This window comes from Scyliorhinus torazame, chromosome 6 (genome assembly GCF_047496885.1).
Source record: "Scyliorhinus torazame isolate Kashiwa2021f chromosome 6, sScyTor2.1, whole genome shotgun sequence".
In the NCBI taxonomy this organism is placed as follows: Eukaryota; Metazoa; Chordata; class Chondrichthyes; order Carcharhiniformes; family Scyliorhinidae; genus Scyliorhinus; species Scyliorhinus torazame.
This window is the reverse complement of record NC_092712.1, coordinates 147,447,402-147,470,772: the sequence shown is the minus strand read 5'-3', so window position 1 is coordinate 147,470,772 and position 23,371 is coordinate 147,447,402. Positions and strand designations below refer to the sequence as shown.

Below are 23,371 nucleotides of genomic sequence, written 5' to 3'. Positions count from 1 at the left end.
GAGGCACATGAGGAGCCATAAGACCGAACTCCTGGTCGAGAGGGTCCAGCTGCTGCACGCCAACCCCCAGTACGCCTACATCGCGCACCAGGACGGACGGCACAATACGGTCTCCCTATGAGATCTGGCACCAGCTGGTTCCCCTGCCAACATGCCCCTTTCCCCGCTGCCTCCAGCCACCCCCTGCACCCCTTACGCCCCCCCTGGATCTCCTGTCTTGGCCCGCACCGGCACTGCTGACACCCGCCACCCCCTTGCCTACCCCACCCCCCAACCGTCTCCGACACTCCGGACGAAGGCTCAAGCTCCAGACACGGCACCCCCGGTGTCACCATCGGCAACGACCATGCCCGCCGCATCGCCAGAGCTGAGGAGGTCTAAAAGAACGATCCGGCCTCCAGACAGACTGAATCTCTAATGACCCCACGTCAGCCCCGCTGGACTTGATTTTTTAACAGGGGGTGAATGTGGTGAATGTATTTCACCTAATGCATGAGCTGTCTGTGCTGTCTGTATAATGATGTGACCCATGACCTGGAAGTGATGATACAGGCTACTTTCAGGTACTGTACTGGAACCCCGGTGGGCTCCGCCTCTGGCTCCGCCCTCGCCGGGGCCATATATAGTCCGGCCACCTGTGGGTGGCACTCATTTGTACAGCTGACTCTGGCAGGCGAGTTCATGGATATTAAAGCCTAATGTTCACTCATTCTCACGGTCTCACAGTGAATTGACGGTATAACAGGAGTCTTGGCCTGTCTATACATACTATCCGCGATGCTCTCCACCTCACAGATGCTCCACTGTGTCCCCAGCCACCTCTCCAGCTCCAAAATTCAGTCTTCTAGGAGCTGCAGCTGGAGCTACTTCCTGCATTCATGATTTTTTAGTCATTTGCGGGATGTGGGCATCACTGGTTTAGACCAGCATTTATTGCTCATCCTTAGTTTCCCGTAAGAAGATGGTAGTTAGTTCTTGGTACACCCACTGTGTCATTAGGAAGGGAGCTTCACTTGTCCTTCTAGACAGTAGTAGTCGTGGGTTTGGAAGGTGCTGTCTATGGAACCTTGGTGAGTTACTGCAGTGCATCTTGTAGATGGTGCACACAGTTGCCACTGTTCATCGGTGGTGAAGGGTTTGAATGTTTGTGAAAGGGGGAGCAATCACGCGGGCTGCTTTAGCCTGGATGGTGTTGAGCTTCTTAAGAGTCGTTGGAGCTGCACTCATCCAGGCAAGTGGAAAGTATCACTCCTGACTTGTGCCTTGTAGATGGTGGACGGGCTTTGGCGGGGGGGGGGGGGGGGCGGTCCAGGAGGTGAGTTACTTGCCCTAGGAATCCTAGCCTTTTTCCTGCTCTTATAGCCACAGTATTAATATGGCTAGTCCAGTTCAGTTTCTGGTTGTCTGGTTGCAAAATTGGCTGGGATGATAAAGTAAGTCTGGTCCAGGATTTCTGTTATAAGTTGGGATCCCTTGTGCGATTCGAAATTTTCGAATGTTGGTGGGATCTGTGAATCTTGAACAATACTTGGAGGTACTGTTTGTGTTCAGGGTGTGTGTGTGCATTAAGATGGTGTGTTTGTGGTGGGGGGAGCCTGTTTGCGGTAGGGGGGGCATGTTTGCCTTAACGGAAGTGTGCCTGTGTTTTGAGACGTCTTTGTTGCCAAACTTTCGCTGCCGTAGTTTCTAGAAGGCTGAGCTAGCACAGCTGATTGATGTTGAATCACAATGCCATCACTGGCCTTTTAAAGAGGTAGCGTTCACCTTATTCAAGAGTCCATTATTTGGAACAAAATGTAAATTTGCTGGTTGTGAACGATGCGAGCAGTACATCTGATGTTGTGCAAGTATATTACGCTAAATATTTTGCAGCTAAGTCCATTGAATTCATCATTAATTTTATAGCTAAAGAAATAGAAAGTTATATGGTCCGATAGTATTCATTGAAAATAATGAATTTTAAAGTTGTTTCATTTGTATTGCCTACTATATTTTGAAAGGTTCTTTATGAGCCAAAATTAACTGGTTTTAATTATCAGTTAAAAGCAAAATGTTGCGGATGCTGGAAATCTGAAAATAAATGCTCGATAAACTCAGCAGGTCTGGCAGCATTTGTTGAGGATATCTTCTGTTTTTATTATTATTAGTCAGTTTTCTGTGGTGTACAATATAGCTATAACTAGTAAACAAAATGATGTATGAGATACTTCATGCTTTGTGCTATATCTGTGTAATATTCCCCATAACTTAATGGGACTGGGGCACACCCATTCATGACAGAATTATTCATTGTTCAGCCTATTAATAATGAGCACATTATTTGTTGAGATATCCTTTCTCAGCTTGTTGTGACTTTTACACCCTGTAAGCTTGTAAATGATGTGCATATAAAAACTTCTGACGTCCAGATCAAGTACACCTGAAGGTCGGACGAGGGCTTCCACAAAGCATGGGGGCTATTCATCATCCTGTTCCAAGACCTGTTTGAAGCCAATAGTGACGAGGAAGAGATGGGGTGGGGGAGGGGCGACTGAGGAGAGCAGATAAGAACACACATAATGGAGAGGGGCAGAGGAGGGAGGGGAAGGGAGGCAAGGAGGGAATAATAATAATCTTTATTAGTGTCACAAGTAGGTTTACACTAACACTACAATGAAGTTACTATGAAAATCCCCTAACCCAAGAGAGTTGCAGAGAGAAACATGGGTAGAATGTATGTAAAATTTATAAATAAGAAATGTCATAATGTGTAAATATCAGGTGCACTATATGTTAAAATGTCATCCTGCAAAAACTGGCAAAAATGCCAATAAAAATATTGAAAAAAAACTTGAGAGGGATGCTCAGCTGAAATTTCTGAAATTTGTGCCGGTGATCATAAAGAATCCACACCACTGATCTTCCTAAAAGTAAAAAAAATCATATTGTATTTTAATGTTATGAAAGAAGAATATTTTCAGTACCCAGGTTTACCCTGAACCTCTATGTAAATAAGATGCAGACTCTCCTTTGGTTTCAATTAAAATATATTAAATTAAAATTAAAATTAATCCTCCGGTTTATATGAAAATAAGGAGATTGTATTCTTAAGGGGTAGAGAAACAGTTTTACTGCTTACTTTGATTCACCCTGTTATTGTGTCTTTTTCATTTAAGGCCTTCAATCTTTGGCTCAGCAGTGGATTGCCTGACTATCTGTTGACCACATTTGACCAAATGTCAGCAGTCGCAATGAGACTTTCAACAAACAACCAGGATTTTGTAACAAATTCTTTGGCACAACAGATTCTTCAGCTGACCAGCAATTTGCTTCAGCTCTGTGTGTTGCCTAAAAGCAATGCACCATCAGAGGAGTGAGTTATTTGGTTTATGACTTTGTGTAACACAAGGGTCATTTTCCCTTCTGGTGTGGAAGGGTTGATTACTGAAGGATGTTGGGGGTGGGGCAAGTATTCTGCATCTTTCACCATAACTTTGACAAAATATACATGGGAACCATGGAGAAACAGCATTAATATTACAATCACAATTATCATGAACTTGTTACATTTTCAATATGTAGGAAAATGTGTAACAACATTGTTAATCTGTTGGTCCATAAGATGCTTGTAAATGTTAAACTTGGTATGTTGTGTTGGAAATATTTAAGCCTCACCCTTAAATAAATATCACTGATTGTATGGTACTGAGCCATATAACTAAAGATGGCTACCGATTTGATCCCTGAGTTCACCAATTTTAGCCAGGTGGTGAGAGCAATATGATTGCCGAGAATGATGTGAGTTAAGAAAGGGAAAAATTGGCTAGGTTTTTCCTGATTGCTAAGCAGGCACCCGTGTTAAAGATTTGTTTGAATGAACATGGGCAAAAAGATAGTGCTATATTACTCTTTGGTAATATATCGTTCTCTTTGCTTCATAATCCAGAATGGTCTGATGGTGTGATTCTGAAGAAACCACCAATCTTTAACTTAAAGCAAAACTGATTTATTGAATAACGATTGATTAATATTGAGTTCCACACTCCACAGAATTATAACTAGTAATCAAATAATCAATATTAAAATAATAACTAGTCTAAACTACACGTGCTGCTTCTATCTATTATTAACTATGTTGTGCTCTATCTCTCTTACACTCAACTGTCTAGAAGAATTCTAGTCAGAAGTAATACCCAAGATCCCTTGAGTTCTCATATTTATAGTGGGAACTAGTGGTGCCCTCTAGTGGCTGTTACACTGAGCTGTAATAATGAACCCTTTACTTGTCTACATATATACATGCCATTACAGATAGGACTAGAGACTTCGATGTTTCCACAGTTCAATAGGCTGCTAACATATAACTATTCAGGCTTGTGTATTATATTATTAATAATTAATAATCGCTTATTTTCACAAGTAGGCTTCAATGAAGTTACTGTGAAAAGCCCCTAGTCGCATTCCGGTACCTGTTCGGGGAGGCCGGTACGGGAATTGAACCCGCGCTGCTGGCCTTTGCCTGCATTACAAGCCAGCTGTTTAGCTGGTGAGTGAAGAATAGAGTGAAGATTAGAACATTTGAAAGAACAAAGAGTTATTGCATGTCTGATTTCTTGTCAAGTAAATCCAATAGCAATAGGTTGTGGGATATTGTGTGGTACCCCGTTATGGGTTGGAACTTTACCACCCCTCCCACCCCCACCCTCAAAGCCCCCAAGGGCAAGGTGGCTGTTTGGGGGGCAATAACATTGCATACCATGGCTGTGGCAGTTATGCAACCTACTTGCTTCATTGCAATTTTGCCAACAGAAGGGTAGGCATCAGGAGCTCACTTGCTTGTTGGCCAATTACATTCTTGAAGTGGCCAATTAATGGCTATTTAAGGCTTCCCATTCCACCAGAAGGGTGGAAAGCGATAAATGTCCAGTGGGTCAGGTAAAACACGATGGACAGGTAGCCAGGCAATGGGTGTCCATCCTTCTCAGGGCTCACCCCTGCTCATTGGAGGCGTCCTAATATGTCTCCCTCTGTTTCATTTCCCCACTGTCCTATCCACCCCAGCCCCACACCCCATCACTGGGGCTTGCCGGCCTTGTCCTGGCAAGACCCAGACTTGCATTCATTAGGGCTGCATGAGTGTTCTATTTCCGAGGATTTCATACAGTCCTAGCTGTAGCTACTACTCCCAATGATGCTACTGGGATAAGAGAGATTCTGACCATTCGATTGGCTGGCAGGTCTCAGAGGCAGGATCTCTACCTAGAGAGAAGTGGATGTCCCACCTCAAGCCATTTGAGGACCCTAAGGTTGTTTAATGGCTACAGGACAAACCAGTCAAGTGGGAGCCAGCTCGTTTGCAACCTTTACATGGAGGGTGGGACGTCACCGCCAATAAAACATTTAGTGCTTGGGCTGAATCCAGAAGCCATACTTTCTTGTAACAATATAATTGACATCACCTGTCCCCATTCCCATTTGGTCCTTTGGGCAGGGAGGGATAGGATATCCTGAGGGGTGGAGGGGTTAGGCAGTTGAGTTTTGGAGGCCAGACTGGGGGAGGTACAAAGGGAGTACCATCTTGGATGCACACCTCAGTGCACACAGAGTACCCCCCAAATGAGGGACACTCCTCCCTTCCCAATTTTTCACCAGAGGTTTACAGCCTCCCCCAGAGGATTTCATCACATTCATCTGCAACCACCAGCAACTGTATTATTCTTATTTTGTATGAATCAAATAACCAATTAAACTAAATCATAAAATCGGAGAAACAAAATAAAGGGCAGCCCTGTAACAGAATACTGCATGAAACAAAAAACAAATCACAAATCAAACTTAAAACATTAAACCAAAACGAATTAAGATAAAATGCTCCAGTCCCCATGGTGCCCACCGGGCATGGAAGGCTTCAACAGTGCTGATGGACACCAGATGCTCCCTCTCTCAGAACACCCAGCTGTGAATGTAGCTACAGTACAGGGACAGACAGTTGGGTTGGATGATCTCCTTGGTCGCCCGCTGCCTGGACCTGTTAATGGTGAGTTTGGCTAGGCATCCCAACTGTATTATCGCAGCAGAGGTGGCGTTACGTTTATAATACCCATCCAATCTAGACATTAAGGGCATTGGTAAGCATAAGGGTACGGTGGTTAGCAGGTGCCTTACCTACCCACCATATTGTTGTGCGAGAAGGTGATGGACTTGCCATTTGTCATTTTTCCTGTGTTCTCCTCCCCCCCCATCCCCCCCACCAAAAACGCAGTGACACTGTAAATGTTACTCCATGTGTTCTCCTGTCAACACTTGCTGAATCTAAATGTAAGACTGAGCATAACCTCCCATCCATCATAAGGTCAGAAGTGGGGATGTTTGCGGTTGACTGCACAATGTTCAGCACCATTCGCAACTCCTCAGATAATGAAACCATCTACGTCCAAATGCAACGAACCCTGACATTATCCAGGCTTGGGCAGACAAGTGGCCAGTTATATTCATGCCACACAGTGGCAGGCAATGACCATCTCCTGCAAGAGAAGATCTGACCATCTCCCCTTGGCATTCAATGGCATTGCCATCGCTGATTCCCCCACAATCAACATCCTGGGGGTTAACATTGATCAGAAACTGAACTGGACTAGCCATATAAATACTGTGGCTACCAGGGCAGGTTAAAGGCTAGGAATCCTACAGCGAGTAACTCACCTCCTGACCCCCCAAAGCCTGTTCACCATATACAAGGCACAAGTCAGGAATGTAATGGAATATGCGCCATTTGCCTAGATGAGTGCAGCTCCAACACAAGAAGCTCAACATCATCAAGGACAAAGCAGCCCACTTGATTGCTCCCGCTTCCACAAACATTCAAACCCACCAGCACCGACGAACAGTGGTAGCCGTGTGTACCATCTACAAACTGCACTGGAGTAATTCGCCAAGGTTCCTTAGGCAGCACTTTCCAAATCCATGACTACTACCATCTGGAAGGACAAGAGCAGCAGGTAGCTGGGAACCCCACCATCTGGAGGTTCCCCTCCAAGTCACTTAGCACCCTGATTTAGAACATAAGAACATAAGAACTAGGAGCAGGAGTAGGCCACCTGGCCCCTCGAGCCTGCTCTGCCATTCAGTGAGATCATGGCTGATCTTTTGTGGACTCAGCTCCACTTTCCGTCCCAAACACCATAACCCTTTAGTCCCTTTATTTTTCAAAAAACTATCTATCTTTATCTTAAAAACATTTAATGAAAGAGCCTCAACTGCTTCACTGGGCAAGGAATTCTGTAGATTCACAACCCTTTGGGTGAAAAAGTTCCTCCTAAACTCAGTCCTAAATCTACTTCCCGTTATTTTGAGGCTATGCCCCCTAGTTCTGCTTTCACCCGCCAGTGGAAACAACCTACCCGCATCTATCCTATCTATTCCCTTCATAATTTTATATGTTTCTATAAGATCCCCCCCTCATCCTTCTAAATTCCAACGAGTACAGTCCCAGTCTACTCACCCTCTCCTCGTAATCCAACCCCTTCAGCCCTGGGATTAACCTAGTGAATCTTGGAAATACTGTGGCTACCAGGGCAGGTCAAAGGCTAGGAAGCCTACAGTGAGTAACTCACCTCCTGACCCCTTGGAATTTGGAAATATATTACCATTCCTTCACTGTTGCTAGGTCAAAATCCTGGAACTCCCTCCCTCATAGTACGGTGGGTCTATCTGCACCTCAGGCACTGCAGCGGTTCAAGAAGGCAACTAACCATCACCTTCTGACAAGCAACTGGGATGGGCAATAAATGCTGGCTTAACCGGCAACACCCTCATTCTGTAAATGAATTTTTAAAAATATACAAAGGTGGTCTATGAGCCAAAAGCTCCGGTTTTGAGTTCCACCCAGAATTGATGGGCAAGGAAGGGATGTTAGCAACGTGCCCAAACAGATTGACTACCAACCTGAAAATTCGACCAACACGCAGTAAAAGCAGGAGAGATTCCTGGGCAACCATGTGATCGCAAACATGTGATGGAAAGAAAATTGGAGCCTCCACCATCACTATCCATAGCTCTAGACTACAACATGCAGTAAAAAGAACGTATTGCCGGACTCCATGAGTGATCTCTGACATATCACCAACACAAGACATACAATAGACAGTGTGAAAGATGTTTTCACTGAGCCTGCTTTAATCAAGAAAATGTAACAAATATACAGCTGCAAGCACATGATCTGTGTTCCATGTGTGAAAACTTTAATGCTGACTCAATATTGCAGGTTTGAAAAGTATCAGAAAAGGATTCAGGAAAATCTGGAAACTTTTAAAATATGGCCTCGGATCAAGTACATGTTGATGATCCAGAAGTCGCAAACGGACGTTATGATTCAGCAAATGAAGCTTGAGAGAGGTAATAAAAACAATCTTTATTGTCACAAGTATCCTTAGTGTTGGGTGGGGTTGCTGGGTTATGGGGATAGGGTGTAGGTGTGGACCTTGGGTAGAATGCTCTTTCCAAGAGCCGGTGCAGACTCGATGGGCCGAATGGCCTCCTTCTGCACTGTAAATTCTATGATAATCTATGATAATCTATGAAATAGGCTTACATTAACACTGCAATGAAGTTACTGTGAAAATCCCCTAGTCGCCACATTCCGGTGTCAGTTCGGGTACACAGAGGTAGAAGGATTGATATAATTCTGCAACCTGAAACAGATGGTTTTCATGAATACTTCTGGGATTGAAACAGGCTGATGACAAAATTAATCAAATGGCCCATTATTTATTGAATAAAGTGCGAAGTAGTGCACACTTACAAAACTAGTAATTTCATGGACAGGTTCAAATGATATCACAACTCACGAGTGTTTTACAACCCGTATCAGAATCCTTAGATTAAAACATTTAATTACTCTATTCTTGTGTGCACTTGACAGTTACATTATGGAATAGAACGTCAAACTGCAAGAAACCTCATCGAACATTCAGGAGAGGGGTGTGGGGGGCATGGTAGCACAGTAATTAGCACAATTGCTTCACAGCTCCAGGGTCCCACGTTTGATTCCCAACTTGATTCCCGACTTGGGTCACTGTCTGTGCGGAGTCTGCATGTTCTCCCTGTGTCTGCGCGAGTTTCCTCCGGGTGCTTTGGTTTCCTCCCACAGTCCAAAGATGTGCAGGTTAGGTGGATTGGCTGTGCTAAATTGCCCTTAGGTTAGGTGGGGTTACTGGGTTATGGGGATAGGATGGAGGTGTGGACTTAAGTGGGGTGCTCTTTCCAAGAGCCGGTGCAGATTCGGTGGGCCGAATGGCCTCCTGCACTGTAAATTCTATGAACTGCCTCATCACGCCCGCCTCGGTGACACTTTGTGAGATCTGATGAGGTCATCAGATCTCAGTTGTGGGGGAACCAAATCTTGAGGCCACATCTGCCCATTTGGCTTTTCCAACACCATCCTTATCAGTTCCCCGAGCTGACACTTTCACTGTGAATGCTGTTATGATCCCAGCTGACGTTACTACATAGCATTAAGGTCCCAGAATGGAACCTTGGCTCAGTAGGCTGTAACTGTTATTTATTTGTTTAAAGTCATGGATGGATAGAGTCACAAGGCTGCCAAATAACATTTAGCAAATGAATAAAACATGAAAAGATTGACTATAAATAGTCAGGGACTTTAATCATTCAATATTGTAATTTCTTTGTAACTCATTACCTCATTTTAACTGTATTGCGAGATTTTATAAGTAATTTAATTATATTCATAAAATTCACTGAATAAAATCTTAATAAGTGATTTATACAGCAATATAAAGTAAGTTAATCAAGCTGTGATGATCATCTGTAGCCAAAACTCTTCATTAATCACTCAATGATAGTACTTCACAAGAGGGACATTTCTAGTGGCAGACAGTTTTCTAATATGATCCATTTTAAATGACGCAATATTTTAATATAATCCAGCTCAATGCTGACAACCATCAAAAATGCATCACTTGCAGAATTTTATATGGCCAAAAATACATATAAGACATAGTCACAGGTACCTTTCTGGACATCTATTTTGTTGGACTGGTTGGCTGAAGGATCTCTACAGAACTGTTAAGTAATTGGTTTGTATCTAATTGCACCAGGTAAACACTGGGGAAATTCAGAGTTGGGAATCATGATAGCCCTCTGAATCGGACGCAAGGGCAGTAACGGGGTTCTCCCCAGGCGTCAAACCCGTTGCGAATAACCCAGCCTGCCCCACTGGCCCAGACGAAGTTCTCGCCCAGAGCAGACAGGAACATGCAAGCACCGGATTAAACTTCATTCAAATATCATTATTGGGCAGGAAGCCTGGGATACTCCAGCCCCTCCCAGCTGGAAGCCAAGCTGGCATGAATTGGTGAAAGTCCTGACAAGCAGGAACCTGGCAGTTTGCACCCTTGCTGGGGGAAGGGGGGGGTCAGTACCCACCCTATGCCTGCCCGCAGGATGCTGAGGGAGGTGTCAGGGGGACTTGGGGACTGGTCTGAAGGGGCTCAGGTCAGGGGTCTTTCCTGGGATGGGGGCCATTTGGCTGGTCTTTCCATCTGCAGCTTTGAAAATCAGTAAACAGAGGTAAATTCTTACCGGCGAGATTTTGCGTTCCACTAGAAGCTCACCCCGGTCCGCAGATTTCCTGGCAGCGTGGGTGCCTACAATGGGAAATCCCATTGGCTTAGCGGTGGAAATGGAGCAGCCCGCTGCCTGTGGTGGCACGCTGCCGAGAAACATGCGGCTGGGGAGGTGGAGAATTCACCTCACTGTCTTTCAGCTTGTCAAGTTTCAGTTTAAAGCTGGGATATCCCAGCATGTCAATATCAATGATTTGTGAGAAGAAAGTGAAAATGTTCTTATTGTGGCCTTAAAACATTTAAACTCTCTCCCAGCATGTCAATATCAATGACCTGTGAGAAGAAGGTGAGGTGCTTTTATCACCGCCAATTTCATTGCCCTTTAACATTTTAAAGACACTGTGCATGCTTAGAAGCCCAGGAGCTTTGAACTGCATTGTTTACATTTAATTTCACCGGCCATTACCTTTTACAAGCCTCTTTATTGACAGGTCCAGGCAATTTCAAAGGAAGGATTACAGTTATTTATTTATGTAGCTCTTCAGCACGTTCTCTTTCGAGCAGGTGTTCTTGCTAACCACAAGTTTTTTTTTAAAAAGAGGCTGTCTCTTTGTTCTAAAGAGCTTCCTAGAAAGACCAGGTGCAGGGTCAGTAATTGTGGGGAGGGGGGTGTGCCTTACCAGCAATTGGTGGGGGGCCTTGGCACCGATTTGGGGGGCTGCAACATTATTCTGAGATCTTTAAAAATGCCGCTCAGATCTCTGAGGAATCGGACCTGTCAGGGAGTTTAGGCCCCGCCCTCTCAGGTTCAATATAATACCCAATCATCTGAAAAAAGTTCCCAATTGCTTTTGAACTACACATCAGCATTGCTCCAAGCACCAGCTGGAAACAGTCCCAATTCCCCGCTGGCGGGAGTACTTACGCTCAAAATGTGAGAATTGCATCGAGAGACTTCAGCCATTTTCCTTGAGATTCTCAACTGCAAAATTGTTTCCAGAATTTCCAATACCTCAAATGTTGATAACTTTCAAGACACCCAACCTAAGTTCCAAAAGATATTGAAGCAGATTTTCAACATACTGTCCTGATGTTAAACTGGTGTTGAGACCACACGGCCATTACAGAAACTGCACATTCTAATTCATTGATTTTAAAAAACATTTAGAGCACCCAATTCTTTTTTTTAAGCGGCAATTTAACGTGGCCAATCCACCTAACCTGCGCATCTTTGGGTTGTGGGGGTGAGACCCACGCAGACATGGTGTGCAAACTCCACATGGACAGTGACCCAGGGCCGGGATTCAAACCGTCCAATGTTAGCGATTTAAACCGCTTTGTTGGATGGTTCCCAGCACAGCGCAATTGACATGACATGGGGAATTTTCTGGACAATTGATGCGTAAACCCTGAGAACTTCTGTGAGGGTTTCCCCAGTGCGTCTTTAGGGTACCCTCCTAATCTCACACTGGGGAGCCAAGAGGTTACAGGCCTTTAAAAAGTTTCAATAGGGACACACACAATAGACTATTTACTGGCAACCAAGCACCATCCTGTAGTACACCTTTGATTGATCTCCAAGGGACTCACAAATAAGAACATTTAGAGTTTAAATTGAAGAGGACATTTAGAGTTTAAATTGAAGAGGAAACAAGAGAGTAATCTGTATCAAGATTTAAGAGCTTTTGTACTGGAGAACAATAAGCTTCAAAACAAATATACAAAAATCTGAAGAGCTTTGATAATAATTGCCAATTATATTGATACTCTACATAACATGATTTCAGGGTGCATATTATGGAATCTATATTTAGCACTAATTGTTTCATGTCTGCCAAAGTTTTTTAATATTTCTGCTTTATGATGTTCGGGTGAGTCTGTGCTCCCTCAAACATACACTTTAGGAGCCAGCAATATGGAGTGCACAATCCATTTCCAAATGCCTTAAGTATATTTGTGCTGTGATTCAGCGACCAGGTTGTGCCCGGCACAGATCTGAGCATGCCGGGTCAATAGCAGGAACGGGCAAAATTGAGATTTGTGCTGGGCATGAACTATTTTGCGATTCATCCGGCCTGCTCTCGATGGTGAGTTCCGGATCATGCACAATAATGGCGAGAATATTATTAACCCTCTTTTGTTTGCATTCATTTCAATCTCATTAATGAGAATGAAATGAAATGCTGTGGCCTCCCAGGACCTGTCTGACTCTCCAGCAGGAAGTCACGCTGGCATCGTTCAATACTCCTTTACAAAAATGTGAAGCTGGTGCGATGGCTACTGAGGGGAAGTCAGGAGGTGAGTAGCCATTTCCACTTCCCAGCATACAGCTCAAGGGCACCAAAGCTGCTGCCCCAGTCCTCGCAAGGGTGTCGGAGGCCCCTCAGGGGGGTTAAGCTTGGTTGGGGTCTGAAACATCCTAGGTTGGAGTTGGCCCCTGGGCCGGGGGTTGAGGGGCTTTGCGTCTATGAGACCATCAAGCTATCTTTAAAAATTGTGGAGACCCACAACGGGGCAACCACAGATGGAAACTCACCCAGGACAGAGCCCTGCTGCAACTTCCCTCCTGAACGTCAATAGTGCCCTGCATGTCCAGCAATCTTTGATGTCTGTACTCTAGAAGCGTCAGCACCATAAAGGCACCTGCCAACAATCAAACACTAAGCGTTTACTGATTGTTGGTCTCTCTCCTTCTCCAGTTCCTTCCAGTTAAAACTATGTTTGCTGGATTTGTTCCGCGGAGGCTGCCCTTGTGTTGCTTGTGACAGCCGAGGCGGGCAGGCGCCGGAGAGGCCGCAGTGACAACATAGGCTGGAGATGACACCACATGTACAGGGGGCCGCCGCACACCCTGAAGATCCGGCCGCCCATCAGGCTGAGGAGGGACACAGAAAGTGAGGCCAGTAACTGCCCAAGATGTAGTTGGTCATTCAATGAGCTGACAGACTCCGTGTGCTGCAGAATACTGCATCACAGCAGAGAGACATTGCGGTACCTGTGCCACTTCTGCGCAGACATGGCACGCGCATGGAGGAGGATACCCACTCCCAGTGGCTGTGAAGGTCACTGCAGCTCTCAACGTTTACACCACTGGACCATTCCAGAGTTCGAGCAGGGACCTGTGTGGCATATCGCAGTCATCTGCCCACAGGTGCATCCAGGAGGTTACGGATGCTCTGAATGCCCAGGCAAACAACTATATCACCTTCACGCTAGACGAGGCTACTAAGATGCCCGTGCTGCAGGATTCGCTGCCATCGCTGGTATGCCCCAGGTCCAGGGTATTGATGGCACACATGTCGCCTTGCGAGTACTGGGACATCTGGAGTGCCCTATAGTAACAGGAAGGGATCCACTCCTGAATATTCAGATCGTGTGTGACCACTGCCTCCGAATCATGCATGTCTGCTACCCTGGGAGCGTGTACGACACCTATATCCTGGGGCACTCTGAGATCCCCGGTGTCTTTGAGGACCACCCCAGGATGACGGGTTGGCTCATGGGGGACAAGGGATACCCGCTGAGGTTGCTCCTCCCATTCCCCTACCACCCCAATCCAGCCCCCCTGCCCTCTTTCCTTTCAATTCCACTCCCCCCAGTCCCTGCCCCCCTCCCATCACACCGCCCCTTCCCAGTCCACCCTGTCCCCCTCCAAGGATCTGTATAACATGACTCCAGAATGATGGGCCTGTGTTCGCACTGTCAGCGAGTCTCAATACATGGCAGGGGAGTGATGATCATTGCTGTGAGGAAAGCTCTGGTGCTCCTCAGTTTCTGCTGAAGTCTGACTCCTGTCTTTCTGCTGACAGCATGCTCGCACTCAAGGGGGTGAGGCGAGTGGAGGGCAACAGTGACGGGGATTGGACAGGCCCTCTGTGAAGATCAACGCGACAGAAGCTTCACATGTGTGAGGTGTGACATGTTTTAACAGTGAACATTTTACTGTGCCAGATTTCCATTTCCCCTTGCTACAGATAGTGACCTCACCAATGCTCACTCTGTGCTCTTCCCTCTAGTTGATCTTCCATGGTCTACTCTTTGTCTAGGTGCGTTCACGAGATGCACATCAGAGTTGCCACCCTGTTCTGCCCACTGCCTGAGATGCGTCGCTGTCAGGAGGGGGGAATCCGAAGAACTAGAGAAGAACTGTTTTGGTGGCAGGCCCCAGGTTGGCCTAAAGCATTTCCTCCTCCCTGACGGTGCCCGTGGGGCCATAGGGGACTCCATAGGATGGAAGGGCAGCTGGAGTGAGCTCTAGAGGCCGGTGAGTCATCTGGCGCTGCAAGTCCTGGAGACTCCCCATTCTCTGCACCATGGTTTCGCCACCCTCAGCGATGCTCCTCAGTGACTGGGCCACGCTCTAGTGCCCAACAATGTCCAGCTGCATCTGGGACACATTCCTCAGCAATTGGGACATGGTGTCAAGGCCCTCAGCCATGGTGATCACAGACTGAGCCATGCCTTGGATACCACCACTTAAGACGTGGACATTGTGCTCCAGGTTTTCACTGCGGTTGTCACCCTAGATGTATTGGCCTCGGTGCAACACATTATCGGCAGCATTCCTGTCCCTGCAGCCTTTGGGACTCCTCCAATCGGTCTTGCAATCACTGAAATGTCGCTGACATCCCCTCCTGAATGTCACGGCTGTGTCCTATCATCTGCATCAGCTTTGGAAGAATCTTCTCCAGAGACACGGGCATCTGGTTGTGACCCAGCTGAGTCCTGGGATCCAGCAGGCCTCCGACTGCTCACTCCCTTGGATGTTCCTGCCTCCACCTGACCTGCATCAGGAACTGTGTGGTGATCACCAGATTGTGCTCCAGAAGCCTGTTCACTAATGTTGCCCACCAAGTTGAGTGGCTCTATGCTGGTAGAAGATGTGGGTGAACACTGTGTCGCCTCAGCGGTGGTCTCTCCGAGGTGATCTCTTGGATGGCAGGGGATGGTACGACTCCGGATGGACCGCCTCATCAGATGGTGATCCTGCGAGACAATGAGACAGTGAGAGGGAAGGATCATTTTGTCTGACATGAACAACTCACTTGAGACAGGTCATCTGGGTGAAGAGGCAATGGATTCTCACCTCTCTGGCGCAGGCCAACCTCTCTGTCGGTGACTGCTCTCTCCGCGAGCAGCCCCACGATCTCCATTTTTCATAGGGGGTGAGGAATTAGATCTCCAGGATTCTGCTCCTTTTCCCGTTTATTATGGGTTATCGTCTCCTGCGGGACAAAGAGAGGGCATTGTGAGCCGTACGCTTGATGGACCATGGAGGTCTATAGCAGGTGGCATGTGTGGGACAACTGGATATGAAAGTGTTATGCTAGTGGGTGCCAGGGGGTTCTGAGGAACACGCACGAGCATTGAACATGGGGAGGGTGCAAGGTGTCAGCCAATCGATTGGAGAGGGGGGCTGGATTTCAGTGTGGCAGGCTGAATTGATGCCACGAGGGAGGTGGTAACTGTAATAATCAGCTGGGGATGATTGGAACTGTGAGCTCCCTTGTTGTGGATGGGGTAGCTTATCCATCTCTCGTATAAAAGCTCGATCACTGTAGAGCTAATTAGAAAGGAGAAAGGATTCGGTGAGGTGTATCTGGCCTCGTGTAGGTAATGTTGTTTGCTGAACAAAAAGACTTTTAAGAAACATATCAGACTCCCCTCTCATTATTATACTGGTGATGAGGGTGAATTGGTGCTGTCGGCGTGCATCCTCCGGTTGTTCGGAGGGTTCTGCTTCAGTGATCCTAGCTGAGAGCTGACGGTTGCCTGTGGCTGATAGTTGATGACTAGAGACACTGGCGGGTTGTACGCTGTAAATGCAGGCGATGTGTGCGGATGTGCGCATTGATGAATCCTGTTGCCGTTGCGTTGGCTGGGCGTTCCCCATTGGAATGGTGGCCTGAGAGCGACCCTGCTGGGTTTTTTTATAATGCGGTTTTATGTAACTGTGTGAAATTTACAGGAAGACCTTTGGCGCGACCAGGGGTGTGGTGGAGAGGTGCTTTGGGGTACTGAAGATGCGCTTCAAGTGCCTGGACCGCTCCGGGGGGGCCTCTAGTACAGTCAAGGTGGGTTGGCCGCATCGTTATGGTCTGTAGCGTCCTCCACAATATAGCCCAGCAGAGGGGCGATGTGCTGGAGGAGGATGAGGAGCAAGGGCAGGCCTCTCCAGATGAGGAGGATGGGGTGAGGGGCCAATGGGTGGGACATGGGGCCGGACATGCATGGGAGGCCGCACTACGCCATCGGCAAGGCCAGCGAGCACGGGATACTATAGTCGCCGCATGTTTCACCAACTGGGGGGTGCGGGGATTGCTCGGCAGGGGCACGGATACCACATTACCACACAACCTCACCACCAGGCACCCTCCCCTCCCACACCACCGACCACACTCACCTCCCACACCACCGACCACACTCACCTCCCACACCACCGAACACCCTCACCTCCCACACCACCGAACACCCTCACCTCCCACACCACCGACTACACTCACCTCCCACACCACTGAACACCCTCACCTCCCACACCACTGAACACCCTCATCTCCCACACCACCGACTACACTCACCTCCCACACCACTGACCACACCACCGAACACCCTCACCTCCCACACACTACCGAACACCCTCACCTCCCACACCACCGAACACCCTCACCTCCCACACCACCGACCACCCTCATCTCCCACACCACCGACCACCCTCATCTCCCACACCACCGAACACCCTCACCTCCCACACCACCGAACACCCTCACCTACCACACCACCGAACACCCTCACCTACCACACCACCGAACCACAGCATACACCCCCCCTCTGTTATATATACCTTGGCACAACGAGCTGGGGGGCACTTGGTTGGCAGTGACAGCGGGTCTGGTCCATGTGATGGAGGATGATGACAGCCCGCTCTGCGATGAGCTCCGTGCCCCACATCGTTAGACATTGTCTGACTCATGCCCACAATAGCACCTCCCACCAGGATGAGCAGCACATGCAACCCATTCCATCACATGGCCCGATCGATGGCTGGAGATGGATGATGGGGACGGTCGGGGGAGGACTGCACATCCCACTTGCTGGGCCTCACCCGTCCACCATCCCTCACCCATAGTGGCCACCACTGGCGCCCCACCCCCACACACATCAGACAGAGCACAGAGGCAGCTTGCAATGGTGATAATAGGTGTTTAATGTGAAGAGTCTGTGCCCTAGCCCCACACCTAAACGGTGCCCTGCACCCGTGCCAACTTAACTGGTGTCTAGTTTTCTGGCCTTACGGGCCCTATCACTACATTTAGGTCATTCCCCAGATGATACAACAGGAGTGGAGATGGACTGCTGTGACCCCTGCCCTGTGACTAGGGTCCCCGTTGGCGCACGCTTCCTGTGGCGGCCCGGCCTGGATGAGGCTGGCTGCTCCTCGGATGTCCCAGGTGGCATGGTGTCGACCTGTTCTGCCTGCTACCCACCTGATGCATCAGAGACATGAGGGGGGGAATCAGAGGTGCCGCGGTGTTCCGGCACCTACCCTGCAGGAGTCACCGGCACGGGCCCCAGCACCTCCTCCTCCCTCGGGGTGCCCGATGGCCCCGGGCTTCTCCATGAGGTGGTGGGTGCGAGCGGAGCCAACCCCCGAGGCCCCCCGACACCTGGTGCTGCCAGTCCTGGATGCGTGCTCTGGTATCGACCAGGGACTGTATGTTCGCGGTCATGGAGCACAGGGAGTGGGCCATCCCAGACTGGGACCGTGCCACCTCCCTCTGGGTCTGTCCTGTGCGTCTGTCCCCTGTGTCGTGGTGTGCTGTGCGTCTGTCCCCTGTGTCGTGGTGTGCTGTGCGTCTGTCCCCTCTGTCGTGGTGTGCTGTGCGCCTGTCCCCTGTGTCTCCGTCCCCTGGATCGTGGTGTCAGTCTTTGTCGCCTGGGTGGTGGTGTCTTTTGTGTCTGTCCCGTGCATTTCTGTCCCCTGGGTCGTGGTGTCTCGGGCAGAGGGCTGGTGTTCCAGTTGCTCTCGCCTTCCGTGCCTGGGTCCCTGGGGGACACTGGACCTGGCATTGGCTGGGGGGGCAGGGCCCACCGGAAGGGCCGTGGCCATCGCCGGCTGGTCCTGTGAGACACAGGACAGTGTGGATGATTAGACAGGCGGACGGGGGGGGTGGCGTGAAGTAGTGAGGGCTGTTGGGGTGTGGGGTGGGGGATAGAGGGGTGAGTGCTGTTGGTGTGTGAGGTGAGGGGGTGAGGGGTGGGCACATATGTGTAGTGAGGAGCCGTAGCCAGGCAGCGTGGTCTCACTTGATGGTGCGCCTCAGACCTCCCATCGGCTACCTCCCTCTCCTCCGGCCCGCTGACGATGTAGAGTGCCCTCTGCTCGGGCACGGTGAGGGGGCGCAGGTCTTCCGGTCCCCCTCCGGTCTTCTCCCACTCCCGGCGGTTATGCGCGGACTTTGCCTCGGAGGGGGGGGGGGGCAAACACAAACATCAATCGTGTTAGATGGTCCGACGCATGCATCCCAGGGGTTGGGTCTCTGATGGCACTGGTGCACAGGGCACCCGGCCGTTGCCCCTGGCATGGGTGGGTGCAGCCATATGGGTCAGGGTGGGGGTGGGACCGTCCCCCTGGGGGGAGCGGTTCACGTGTGTGGGGAGTAGTGGGGTTGGTGCCAGGGGCACAGTGCTGGGTACGCACCCTGGCTGCCCTGGAGAGGTCATGCTGCTTCTTTCGGCATTGGTCAGCTGTCCTGGCTGCCACCCCATTGGCGCTGACAGCGTCGGCCACCTCCGCCACGCACGGCGAACAATGCGCCTGTCGTCCTGTAGCCAGGTTCGGGATATAACACCAGCCTCCTCTCCTCCTCCACGGCATCCAGAAGGGTCTTGAGCTCCCCATACCTAAATCGCGGATGCCATTTTGCCTGCGACGGCTGTGGCGGGGGGGGGGGGGGGGGGGGGGGGGGAGAATTTTTAACTTCAGCCGCGCGCCGCGTCACGTCAATGTCGGAACCGGCAAATCGGCAGCCGGTCCATCACGCGCTGCACGACCTGCCCGTGCTAGCCCTTTGTGGGCCATTGAATGGCTTCACCTAGGTGGTCCGATGACGCCGTCGTGAAACTCCACGGTCTTCACGACGGCACCAACATAGTCTCATTTTGGGAGTATCCAGCCCGTAAGAATTAAACTACACTAACTAACACTGGGCTGGAGCCTCCCAAAATGAGACTATGGACTGGATTCTCCAAAAATGGGGCTATGTCCTCACACCGGCGTAAAAACGCTGGCGTTTCACTCCCCAGTTTCCTGCAAAAAATAAAGAGCTATTCATTTACCTTGAAGGGGCTGGCAGGGACCCGGAGTGATTCTCGCAGTTTTGGCTGCGGGTATGGGCCCCCGCAGTTCCGTTTCCGAGTCCGCGCATGCGCACAGCGGCAGCCTTCAGTGGCCGCGGCGAGCACCATGGCGGATCGGACCGTGGACCAAGACTAAGAAACAAGGCCCCTCGATCGGCCGCATGTCGCTGCATTGGACCGGTCCAATCGTTGCCCCGGACTACCATAAGCCCCCCTCTGTGCTTGACCCACCTGCCTCCCACCAGGGCGGCCGCAGACTGAGTCCGCAGCCACTGCACAAGAGTCACGACCGGCCATACGTGGTTAGAACCACACCGTCGGAAACCTGGCTGGTCAGGGCTGGAATATCGCTGGGAGGGCCTCTGCCAATGGCTCCCCAGCCGTGTGCTGTAAATCACGGGCGAGCGATCCTCCAGGGCCCGGAGAATTGCCTGAACTCCGCTGGTCGTGACCCGGTCGGGAACGTTGACTCTCCGTCCTCGCGCCAAACGCGATTTTGGCGTGGGGCTGCGGAGAATCCAGCCCTGTGTCCCCACGCCAGCGTTAAAACGGTAGAATTTTACTCCAGACATTCTTTCAAAAAGTTGAACAAATTCAATGCGTTGCAGGGGACGAGCAGGGACCTGGAGTGAATCTTGGAGCTTTAGCTGCAGATACGGGCCCCAGCACTGGGTCCACGCAAGCGCATGGCGGTGGCCTCCAACGGCCACGCCGAGTGCCATGGTGTACTCGGACTGCGGAGCCACACCAAAAACAGAGACTCCCTGATCGGCCGCATGCCCGAGCCTCAACCCCCGCACAGTTAATCACCGGCCACCAATAAGGCTCCCCCTGGTCTTCGATTTGCCCGCCCCCCACCAGGGCGGCCGCGGACTGAGTCCGCAGCCGCCATGCCAGCATCCCGACCGGCAAAAGGTGGTTAGTTCCATGCCGTCAGGAACTCAGCCAGTCGGGAACGGAGGATTGCTGGGCGGGCCTCTGGCAATGGTCCCCCGGCGGCGCGGCGTACTCTGTGGTCACGCCGATTTTAGGGGCTCGGTGAATTGCCGAACCGATGCTGGGTCCGATTACGGCGTGAAAGTAGATTCCCCACCCCCGCTCCGGCTGCGATTTCAGCCCACTATCTCTATCTATTAATTATAAGTATTGTATTTTAACTAACTCTGCAATTCACAATAAATCTTATCTTCTGCAGCTCCATTCTAAACTCCTCCCCTTAGCTTAAGAGCTATTGCAATTTATAGTACTGTTCTGTAGCTCCCTCTAGTGGCTAGGCTTAACATAACATGAACTCTTCACATGCTGTACATTTGTATAATATCACAAAACCCAAATAAAGATACGTTTTACTGATTTATGCTATTGAGGGCCTAATTTCCCCTTATTGTTTCTTGCTTTTGTCACTACAAGTAAGAACTAAAAAGACAGGTTTTCAAATCAGCAATAAAAACTGACTGCAAGGATCCTTATAACTTTACCATAATATAAAAATCATCATGTTGTTTGATCAGTCATTGCATAACAGATCTGAAACATCAACTGAGTTAAGAAATGCATTTGATAATTCTTGAATCGGACTCAGTTTTCCATTTGGCTTTTGATTCACTAAAATTTGGATTGAGTTCAGCTTTGTTTTATGAAATGTGGTAAATTATGATTAGTATCAGAGCATTCTTCATACTACATCAAGATGGTTCGATCATTTAAAAAATATATCCTTTCAGCCGGTCGAGAATTCCTGAAGGACGTGTTTGCCAACTTGGATGTGAATAATGTGAACCAGATGATGTTGGATATCGATATCCTGATGACAGAACTAAAAACGGTAAATCAACGAAACCAGCAATAGAACACCCAAAAAAACTGTGATCCATCCGTGATGTAATTCTAGATGTATTGCTTTGGACAGACATGATGATTGGTATTTTTGACTGCCCTTAGCAGTTGGTCAAGTGAAGAATAACACCATTTTCATGATCAGTTTCAGGCATTCCTATTGTAGACAGAGAATAGTAGAACTTGTTAATGATTTGATGGAACTCCTCAAAAATAGAGCTTTTATGGTTAGATTTCCAATCACTCGCATGTATAATGTGTTCCTTTCAGTCATAGAATCATTGTGTTTTACACAGTCTGTGGCAGCCATCAAGCACCTATCTATTCTAATCCCATTTTCCAGCACTTGGTCCATATCCTTGTATGCTCTGACATTTCAAGTGCTCATCTAAATGCTTCTTAAATGTTGTGAGGGTTCCTGCCTCTCCCACCCTTTCAGGCAGTTAGTTCCAGATTCCCACCACCTTCTGGGTGGAGACGTTTTCCTCAAAACCCCTCTAAACCTCCTTTTCCTTACTTTAAATCTATACCCCCTGGTTATTGACCCTTGACTAAGGGGAAAGGTTTCTTCCTATCTACCCTATCTATATACACCATGATGAGATCCCCCACCTTAGCCTTCTCCACTATAAGGAACACAGCCTCTGTCTATCCAACCTCCCTTCATTGCTGAAAGACATCAGCTCAGGCAACATCCTGGTGAATCTCCTCTGCAGCCTTTCTAGTGCAATCATGACCTTCATATAGTGTGCCGACTAGAACTTTGCACTGTACTCTAGCTGTGGCCAAATGAACGTTTTATACAGCTCCATTATAACCTCCCTGCTCTTATATTCCATACCTCCGCTAATGAAGGCAAGTATTCCATATGCCTTCTTAACCAACTTATCTACCTGTCCCGCTGCCATCAGGGATCTCTGGACATATACCCCAAGGTCCCTCTGTACTTCCTAGGGTCCTACTGTTCAATGTATATTGCCGTGCCTTGTTAGTCCTTACAAAATGCATCACCTCACATTTTTCAGGGTTAAATTCCATTTGCCACTGTTCTGCCTGTCTGACCAGCCTGCCTCTATCATCCTTTTATCTAAGGATTCCACCTCACTATTTCCGACAACACCAGTTTTTGTGTCATCTGTGAGCTTACTGATCATTCCCCCACATTCACATCTAGATCAGATTCCCCCACATTCACATCTAGACAGCAAGGGACCCAGCACCGATTCCGGCAGAACACCACTGGACTCAGGTTTCCAATCACAAAAACAACCTTCAACCATTACCTTCTGCCACCTGCCATCAAGCCAATTTTGGATCCAATTTGCCAAACTGCCCTGGATCCCATGGGCTCTTATATTCTTGATCGTGTGGGACCTTGTTAAAAGTCTTGCTGAAGTCCATGGAAACAACATCAACTGCACTACCCTCAAACACACAACTAGTGATCTTTTTAAAAATTCAAATAAATGTATTGGACATTATCTCCCCCTGAGAGAACCATGCTGACTATCCTTAATTAGTCCTTGCCTCTCCAAGTAGAGATTAGTTCTGCCCCTTAAGACTCTTTTCCAATAATTTTCCTCCCATGATGTTCGACTGACTGGCCTCTGTTT

The 23,371-nt window shown here is 48.7% G+C and overlaps 1 protein-coding gene across 1 annotated transcript in view; it reads left to right on the top strand.

The window, feature by feature from the left end:
• The window catches only part of LOC140425056 (ATP-binding cassette sub-family A member 13-like), a 505,398-nt gene that overhangs the window by 168,972 nt on the left and 313,055 nt on the right, over window positions 1–23,371 (top strand). Inside the window, exons 10-12 of the mRNA XM_072508872.1 lie at window positions 3,156–3,352; window positions 8,243–8,373; window positions 21,647–21,747. Coding sequence (XP_072364973.1) covers window positions 3,156–3,352; window positions 8,243–8,373; window positions 21,647–21,747 — 429 coding nt within the window. The remainder of the gene's footprint in view (window positions 1–3,155; window positions 3,353–8,242; window positions 8,374–21,646; window positions 21,748–23,371) is intronic.